The sequence below is a fragment of the Octopus bimaculoides genome, chromosome 19 (assembly GCF_001194135.2).
Source record: "Octopus bimaculoides isolate UCB-OBI-ISO-001 chromosome 19, ASM119413v2, whole genome shotgun sequence".
In the NCBI taxonomy this organism is placed as follows: Eukaryota; Metazoa; Mollusca; class Cephalopoda; order Octopoda; family Octopodidae; genus Octopus; species Octopus bimaculoides.
In genome coordinates this window covers 35,888,575-35,899,177 of record NC_068999.1, presented here as the reverse complement: position 1 = coordinate 35,899,177, position 10,603 = coordinate 35,888,575, and the positions used below count along the sequence as shown (strand labels likewise).

Sequence of the window (10,603 nt, the reverse complement as noted above, 5' to 3'; positions counted from 1 at the left end):
TATATATATATATATATATATGCATGTATATATATGTATGTCTTGTTGACGTCGTAATAATTTATGAACTTTCGGGGGAACGCGATATAACTCTCGCTGGTAGAAATAAAGTTTCTACAAGGGATTAAGGAATTCAAAGGATTTCTTTGATACAACGTTTGAATGCCTCTCACGATAAGCTCACCACTTTTTTCTATTCAGAAGGGTGTTTGATCGCCATATCTACATGATCAATATGGCGGCATTCTCAAAGCAGGAACGTCTTTGGGCATAAGTCTCTTGATAGGAATTTATCTGCGCTTAAAATGGAACCACATGTTAAACATTTTAACGTACAGTACAGTTAAGTGCAAATACCATGTTTAAAAATAATCCATGTTACAGCTTTAAGATTATATGACTGTTGTGTACATGTCACTTGAGGCAGCACACTTGAAAAGTGATAAATGACAAATTAGCAGTATTATATTATCTGTACAGGGAAGTAATATGTAAAGGGTAAAAACCTCCTTCGGTCATGTATGATCATGGAATTGCACTCAAAATTTACCCTGCAGGGAACAGGTCTGGGCAAGGTTATTTATCGAAGATCAGCAGTCACCCATGCATACCAGACTTCCCTCTCCATGCCACTGATATTATCCAAGGGAAATGCAAAGGCCAATACAGCTTGGCATCAGTGACGTTGCATCTCATTTCTATAGATGAAGCAACGTGAAATAACGTGTCTTGCTCAAGAACACAACAGCCCGGTCCGGGAATCGAACTCACTACCTCATGATTGTGAGTCCGACGCTCTAACCACTGAGCCATACTCTGAGTACTTGTAAACAGTATGTCCATTGTGTAAATTTGGTTATGCATGGTATCATTAGATTGGATTTTCTATTTGAATATTTAGCCTTCAAAACGTGAGCAGATAGATGACGATGAAAGGAATTATTGATGAAGTACTGTTCAAAGACGAGACTACTTGCTATGACCAGCGCTTTATTTGCAGTAGTACTTCATAACTGGTGTAGTACAAATAGGTATGAGTGGTATCAGTCTTTAATCTCTGTAGTGCAAATAGCATGAGGCAGCAGTGGCCACAGTTTAAGGTATGTCACAGAAATGGTACCATGCAACCATTTCAAATAGATGGTGTGAGACGTAATGAAAGTAACAGCCGTAGCGCGATGTAACCGGTTAAATTGGTAGGATGATGTAGTATAGTTTACGTATAAAGTAAGCTGCAGTGGTAGTACGATATGCACACGTTTCTTTATTAACTTTCTGCTGAAATCGCCACATTTGTCATTTAATGAAATAGTGATAGTGATACAAGGATAAATAGATACAAAGAAAAACAGACAAACAGACAGACATACACGCAGGCAGATAGGCAGACAGATATATATATATATATATATAGATAGATAGATAGACAGATAGATAGACAGATAGATAGACAGACAGATAGATAGATTGATAGATAGATAGATAGATAGAGACAAAGAAAGCGAACGAGAGGGGAATAGTGAGTGAGTGGGAAGCTTCAGCTCACATCTTTGATACAAAATATTTATCTCTATTGCCCACTAGGGGCTAAGCATAGAAGGGACAAACAAGGACAGACAAAAGGATTAAGTCAATTACATGGACACCAGTGTGTAACTGGTACTTATTTAATCGACCCCGAAAGGATGAAAGGCAAAGTCAGCCTCTGCGACATAATTATAGTTTCATAATAATCAATTTTTAATTATTGGTTGTTTTTCCAGTCAAGCGACGTATGCATTTGTTAATGTCATCATTTTATATCGTTTTTTCTTTCATTTCAGTCGACCTCTTTGCTCCACAACCAATGGAGAATCATCCGTATTCATTCAGAGACAGCACACGGGCCCACCACATTCACAGTATTTACATCCTCGGTGGAACGCTAGGAGGAGCTTTGGTATTTGTTCTTATCATCCTTGGAACATGCTACTGTCGCTTACACAGATCCTATTCAAAGATATGGCACCGAAGACCACGTTATAGGCGTCACAGAGAGTATGTATTTGTCTTTCTATTGAAATAGGCTGTCGGGCCAAAGAGTTATACACTGAAACGCGATTTCTTCAAATGTCATTTTTATATGGTAAATTCTGGAAATTTATTTCAGGGATGTAAGTCTAAATATTCCAAGACATGATGGTTTATGGCTGAAACCCCAAATTTCAGGTAACCTTTCAACTTTCCCTGAATCGAGACGCCAAAACATTGTGAGTAGCAGTCGCAACCTATTGTCATGAAAATCAAAATGTACGTTATGCGTATTAAAGTCAACTTAAACCGCATTCCTGGCATTCGTAATTTGGAGGCATCAGGTATGACCCGATTGTCAGCAGCGCAGAGAGAACAAGCTATCGGCCGATTGCAAGCAGGGCAGTGTGCCCTGGTTGTTGCGTAAGCTTACAATGTCCATGTCAGCATCATCTATCGCCTGCAACAGCGATACAACACCACTAACAGCACTGCAGCCTGTGCTCGCAGAAGTCACCTCCTGTTGACCACGCCCAGGCAGAACCGCTTCATCCACCTGCAACACCTCCGTGATCGCTTCAGACCAGCCAGCGTGACAGCTCGCGAAACCATTGGCACTGGACAGCGACCCATCAGCGGCGACATGGTACGGCGTCGACTGGCTGCCAACAACCTGCATTGCCGTCGTCCTGCTCAAGGGCCTGTCCTCACTGCCCGCCACCGTCAAGCACAACCACAATGGGCTACACAGCACCGACATTGGCGGCATCAATAATGGAGGTACTGTGTTTCCACTTCGGATGGCAGAGTGAAGATGTGGTGTGGGAGGGGTGAACGCTACAGAGACGCATGTGTCATGGAGACAGATGCGTGGGGTAGCCAAAGCATCATAGTTTGGGGTGCTATAGGCCTGAATCACAGAACTAGGCCCCCATGTGTTCTAAAATGCTGGTGCAAGCAGAGGGAATGGCATCACAATGCATCGCTACGGTGACCAGATTTTAAGACCTCATATCGTGCCCTTCACGCATAACCATAGCCACGTGTTCCAGCAAGGCAATGCTCCCTCCCACACGGCCAGGGTCACCATGGACTTCCTGCGTCAGCACAACATCAGAGCCATGCCGTGGCCGACTCTCAGCCCGTATTTGGATCTAATTGAACACCTGTGGGATGAAACCCAGAGACGGCTGAACTGGGTGGTCCCAAGACCGACAACTCGTGTGGAACTGGAGGTAGTTTTCTCAGGGTGTGGGCTTTTGTGAACCGCCTCATGAACTTCATGTACCGACAGTGTATGTCCATTTTGAACAGCCTGGAAGGGCGTACACGGTATTGAACATGTCACGCCCTATCTCGATGTGCTGAATCCACCCACAACCAGAAAACATGACTGACCCATAGCGTGTAGTCAAAGAGCATCCAAGAAATTGACTTTATCAAATTTATCAAAATTTATCTCTGACATTGGAATTAAAACATATTTCACAGTCACGCACGTCTCGCGTTTCTTTTGCGGTTCAGTGTATTTTGTGACTTTAAAACAAGTATCCACTTGTAAACGTAATTCGACAACTTGGATAATGCAAAGCTGAACTCTTCGGCATCAGCCAGTCATTTTTATTACGTCCATATCACAGTGTTTCCAAGGCGCGAACGTCTAAAAGATATAAAATCTCAAACAAACCAATGGACAATCGGTCTAACTCAAATCCGTATCACCATTACATGCAAAGATCTCGAATACAAATGGACAAGACCTTCTTGTAATGTATTACTTTTGTCGTTTTCGCTTAGTTCTAGATCAGACTTGATTGAGAATCACATCTTTACCATAATCACCTTTGCTTCCTTCTGATATCCATGGTTGATGAAATAAGTACAAGTAATTCTCGTCTTAGATTCACTGAATTAAACTAGTTCCTCTCAAATGCATTTATGCTAAAAAGAAGTAATATATTATCTTTACCACTGCTTTAGATGAAGTGAGAACAGTTAATTCTTCATTCCTAAAATTTGGTAATATATCTTTAATGAAAAGGAACTGGTACCGAATGTATCTGAAGAAAACAATAGAGCACGGTTCAAATTCCAGTCGAGAGAGATATATCTTATTTAGTCAGGGAGACACTTGAGGACAAGCTAAATATCACGCCTTATTTAAATTCCTTTAGAGGAATCGAATTTAAATAACTCTATAAAAATTACCGTAAACAGGTAGTAAACTCCGGTTGAGCAGAGTCGGAATTCGAGATATGATCTACTCTTGAGATTAATTCACTTGTTACTATTATACACACACACGCGCGAACGGACACACGCACGCACACACACACACTCTCTACGCGTGCGCGTTCGACGCACACACAAGCGTACACACACACACACACACACACACACACACACACACACACACACACACACCACACCACAAACAGAGTATAATTACTAATCCTTAAGTTAAAGAAACTCCTTCATGTCAGGTACATGTAAGGTTTGTTAGCATCCAAAGAAAGTAATATGAATTAGAAATGAATATTTCAAATTTTGGCACGAGGCCCGCAGTATTTGTAGCTGGGATAGGACGATTGCATCGACTTCAGTACTTAACAGCTACTTATTTTCCCGAGCCTCAGAAGAGGAAAAGCTTTATCTGCTTCCTATATTTTTGCCGAGAAATTAAATATATGTCTATTAAACGTACTACTTCGGCATAGCTATATATTTATAACGGTTCTGTGCTGGTACTCCTTACTCCTTCCCCCCTCGCTCTCTCTCTCTCTCTCTCTCTCTCTCTCTCTCTCTCTCTCTCTCCCTATATGCACGCATGCGCGTTGTGTGTGAGACTGTGTTTTGTGTATGTATCTATGTACAATACATACATACACACACATATATATATATATATATATCCTTATACGCACACACTCGCGTGCACACACATATACACACACATATATATCGATATATAGTTAGTTTATAGCTGTATGTGTGTATACACCTATACGTATATACATATAGAAGAGTAAACATGCAAACACATGCACATCAGTGATGCCTGCAAGCGCCTAAACAAGCGCATGCCATGTTAAAAATCGAAACAATGTATGCATAGAATGTTATATATCATATTATGCGCCTGCACTTTTCCCATCTCTCTTTCATAAAAAAGGAAAAAATTATATATAGAACCTGATGCCATGCATGCAATCATGTTATATCTCATGCATACTTTGCATGCATTTTATTCCTGCAGAAATATTATACATTCATGCAGACGGATATGCGTGTACTTCTCCCTGTGTGTGTATCTATGTATGTATATGCATGCACATATATGTGCGCATGCATATATGTATGTATATATATATATATATATATATATATATATATATATATATATATATAACCGAAAACACAATTGGCGTTTAAAATCTACGACAGCTGCTTCGTTAGAATTTTACTGATGTATTCATAGATTACATCATAACATATCGCTCATCATCTTGTACTAAAATTTTCGGCATGTAATATTTCAAACATGTGAGAATTCATACATCAACCCAGATTAATCAAACGTCATTGGATTAGTGTTTCTTTATAAAGGAACATATTAATTGGTAGAAATATTAGCAGGTGTGGCTTGAAAGGGCATGTAAGGAGTAGTGATGAAACGACCATAGTATTTAAATTCACTTATGTAAATTAGTTCATAGCTAATTTTGACGCTGAATACATACAAGAATCATAGATATGTTGTAGCGTTGGTTTGACATAAAATACCCTTTTCTACTGTAGGTACAAAGCCCAAAACCTTTTGGGGGAGGGGGCCAATCGATTAGTTCGACCCCACTATGCAACTGGTACTTAATTTATCGACTCTGAAAGGATGAAAGGCAAAGTCGACTTCAGCTATAAATAATATTTGAATGAGCCGTGTATACTTAAATACGTTATAAAATATGGTTAATCAGAAGCCACAAAGTGATAGATAAGTAGTAAGTATTCGAACCATATTAGATAACAGGTTTAAAGTATGAAAAGGCCTTCCTAATGCAAGGCAATTATTTTTACTCTAGGTTCACTAGATTTGTTAAAGGTATTATTTGAACATTTAAGTATTTCCCATAACTAAGCGCATTAAATATCACCAGAACCAAGGGTAATGAATATATTATTATGCTCCAAGTAATTTGGAATCTAATTTTTCTTTTTCTTCTTTTTTTTTTTGATTCCCCATATTTTCCGTGAGTGATGTAATCTTAGCCTTATTGCGTTTATTAAAAGTATAAAAATGAGTATGCATGTTTTGGTTAAAATAACGAGAAGTTGAACCGATATAGGAAAAGGTAGTTAGATTAGTTATTACATGACATCTTTAGACAATATTTTTAGTGGTGCATAAATTGTTGAAAGGTCATAAAAGTTTGTTTGAACGATTACATTATTTAGGAGACTTATGAACATTAATACTTTCAGTGTTATTAAGTGACTGCAGAGAGTGATAATTATTGTTAGAACTAGTAGAGTTACTCTTATTATTCAGTGTGAATCAACAGGGCCGTTATTATTAGTTAAAACACTACAGTTGCACAGGCGATATTTAATACAGCTACCTGAATTATTAATTGCTACATAATCATCATTTATATTAAAATCGTAGCGGGTGGATGTTATCGGAGTTCATTTCACGATTATCATATATGTGTGTGTATATATGTCACTTTTAATTTTATCTCAGTATTTTCTATAGAAATCAGAAGCAGCATTGCTAGTTACGATGTTTCGTATATGTAAAATATACGTCTATGTAAACAATGTGATCTAAGATAAAAAAAGGTAATGGGTTTGTATGCATATTTCAAGAGTTATTGCTCTTTCATCATCACCAAATTCTGACATATGTATTGTTGGCTTCCAGTTCTATAGAAAATCAATTGAAATAAACGTGAAAGTGCGAATATCGCACTACTAACACAAAAGTAAGACACAATATTGATTTGTAAAATATCAATATATTCGGAAGAATATTATGGTTGCAAAACGAAATACTGTGTCCTTGCCAGCAATTAATCTGTATGTACCAGTTGCCAAGGATGGTCTTTAATATGTAAATTAGTCTATCCAAATGTGTTACACCGCTAAGCTTACTTATTATTTAAGCAACGCATTCAATTGATAGTTTGGATGTAGTGGTGATGAAAGAGCAATAACTTTTGAATTATACATATACAACCATTACCTATGCTTTTTATCTTCTATTTTTTACGTAGACGTATTCATTGAGGAGACGTCGTCACTTTCAGTGTTGGCTCTGAATTTTATTGAATGTTTATCGAGGCAAACTTAAAAGCGAGAATATCGCACTGCTAACACAAAAGAAAGCCTCAATATGTGTAGTAAATCCTTAATGTGTGCAAGTGTGTATGTGTGCATGTATGTGCGTGCATGTGTCTGTGTGCATGTAGTGTGTGTGTGCATATTATGGAAGATACAAGAAGTCATTTTAGCTTGAAAAAGCTTCAATATAAGCTAAATACATTTTTTTTCGACCCTTGAAGTGCGGAAGAATGTGTGAGTCTGCTGGCAAATATGCAAATGAGTTCATCCATCCAGGACAGTAATAGCCTAATTTGTGACTACTCAATATAATTGCTGATTAAATCTTTCCAATGTTATTCATTATAACCGAAACTTAAGGCAGCGAGATGGTAGAGTCTTTATCATCCTGAGCAAAATGATGAGCAGCATTTCGTCTGTCTTCGTGCTCCGGGTTCAAATTACGCTGAGGTCGAATTAACCTTTCATCATTTCGAGAAATGTTAAAATAAGTACCACTCGGGCGCTCGGATGGATGTATTCGACTTATCCCGTCCACCGAAGTTGCAGGCCTTGTGCTAAAATCTGAAGCTAATAATTACAGCTGCAATCTTCTGTGTGAAACTTTTAATCGTACAATGCTTTTTTCATAAATAACTGTTATCGGTTTACTGGTCCCTTTTTCCTGTTGTTGGCGGTGGCGTTGTTATTTGCAGTCGTGTTATTGCTGTTGGTGCCATAGTTGTTGATACAGCTATTATTGGTGGTTGTGTTGATGATATCGTTGTTGTTGGTGGTGTTATTGTTGCTGGTTTTGCTGTTAGTGTTCATATTATTCATGTCCGTTATCAGTAAATCAAAAGCAAATACGTACATGTTACTTCTTCCTTCCTTCCTTCCATAATTTCTTCGTTTCCCTCACTTATATTTTTGATCCGTCTGTGTATTATCATCCAGTCCACGAGTCTTTCTCCTTATCCCTCGCACACAGTCACGCACCCGAATACACACACGCACGCGGACATACACATAAAACCACACACGCATTCGCATACATGTTGGAAGGTGTACAAATCGTAATGATATTTGCTCAACAATCGACGAGGGGTAGATGTCGGCGCTAATTTTGTCCTATGTTTATTTTTTTATCATATACATGTTTATATGTGTGCGTGTATAATGACTAGGATAGAAAAAATTAGGCGCGTAAAAGAAGGAAAAAGAATGTCATCGACACTTCAAATTTTATGACTGTATTTCATATTTCCCGTTTTCGAACGAAATATAAGGATTGAAGCAGGAAATCATTAAGAAGAATATTCAAATAAGGAGAATATACAGTGAGCATTTGATTGGATGCATTTGGTTGCGTGAAAAGAAAAAAGGTCGTGTAAAAATATGTTTGATTGGATGCATATGAAATGATAATTCCAGCTAACTAACCAAAATGAATAAACAGGAAATAAATAAATGATAGTAAAATAGAATAATAATATTTACAGATATCTTAGATCATTCACAAAGCTCCATTGACGTTCAAAGAATAGAAAATATTAAAGAAAGGAACGTGGTGACTAAAAGTAAAAGAATAATAAAGTAAATTGTAAAAAATATGCTTAAAATTCAAAATGCGTTCAGAACTTGCTTTTCATTCTCAAAGACATATATAATAAATAGTCTGAAATGCGACAAACAGAAGATTTCTAAAGAACGCGAAAAAACGAAAACGAACTTGAAAATATATTATGTAATAATGTCACAAAACTTATCGTCACAAATTTTCTATGGCAGATGTGTTTGTTGAAAAGTACTTAGTAGATGCTTCAGTTTAGGCAAACAATATCATTTCTTGAATTCAAGGTTTTCCCCATTCTGTGGTAAAACTAAAATCTTTTCTATTAAGTAAAGATAACAAGTATGCTTATTTCTTTTCTTATCGTAACTAAGTTCAAGAACAATAATAGTCTTCGTTACGCGAAAGTCAGTGTCAAAAATTTCCTTCACTCTTCAAAATTAACTTGAAAGACCAGTCGAGAATTTGCTATTAACAAATATCTGAGTGGTCAGTATCTCGTCTTGAAATTCATTTGTTATCATTCTGACGTAGAAATTTGATTGAGATATCTTGTTCAATTCTAGCATGAAAACGCAGTTCCCATTAAAAGAGCAGTTATACTCAAATCCAGCCAAATACTTCCTTTTTTGTTTATATTTATGAATATTCTTATAAAGTATTTCCTTGTTTCATTCCTCAAATTAAATTTGGAGCGCTAGAAGTGACTGATGCATCAGTCTGCCGACCGGCGTTGTCCTGTTGTGTCATACTGTCACGTGGTGCGTTTTGTTTTGCACTGCTTCTCTCCTGCTTCTCTCGATTTTTGCGATGGCTGAAACGAAGGAACAGCGGGCTTCCGTGAAATTTCGTTTTCCGCTGGCGAAAACGGCGGCCGAAACAGTTGTTAGGCTTCAAACAGCTTACAAGGCCGCTGTCATCAGCAAAACATGATTATGGAGTGGTTTTCACGCTTTAGGAATGGTCACTTATTGCTTGAGGACCAATTTCGTTGAGGGTGAGTGTCGACCTCTCGAACGAATGAAAACATCATGAAAATTCATGAACTTATCTTTGAGGAACATTACCAAAAAATTGACAAACTTACTGATATGACTGGTGTGTCCTGGATCTCCTGCCAATGAATTTTGAGCGAGAAATTACGAATGAAAAGAGTTGTATCAAAATGTATGCCTCGCTTGATCACGGAACATAAAAAACAGTGACGACTGAATAAATGTCGTGAACTGAAAGAAAATTTGGAAGTTAATCCGAACCTTTTTTCTGAAGGTCACCACTGGTGATGAAAGGTGGTGCTACGGAACTTGTAGGTGTGGAAGAGATGAAGAAGAGAAGAAAAAAAAAACGACGGGAGCATTAAAAGGTATCACTTCGCAAGAGTTATAGCACTGCTTCAAATAGGGGAAAACACGTCTGGACTGATGCATTGCTTCAAATGGAGAAGACGTTGAAGGCGATGAAAGGGTAATCATGTAAAACTAAGTGAATAAAATAATATTGCAAGATTCCAGTTTCTTTGGGGTAGGCCTTTGTACATATATATATATATATATTGGAAGGTTTGGAGGTGATGTACAGGAATTATATATTGGAAAAAGTAATAAGGTACTCAGAGATCTCTGGATGGTTGTACATTTACAGATTTTTATTAATATGTCACATGTTTTATATATATATATATATATATATATATATATATAT

General features: G+C 37.5%; 1 protein-coding gene across 1 annotated transcript in view; it reads left to right on the top strand.

The window, feature by feature from the left end:
- Positions 1 to 10,603, top strand: part of LOC106876634 (delta and Notch-like epidermal growth factor-related receptor) — a 557,360-nt gene that overhangs the window by 539,385 nt on the left and 7,372 nt on the right. The window contains exon 9 of the mRNA XM_014925248.2: positions 1,824 to 2,037. Within this exon, the coding sequence (XP_014780734.2) occupies positions 1,824 to 2,037 (214 nt within the window). The remainder of the gene's footprint in view (positions 1 to 1,823; positions 2,038 to 10,603) is intronic.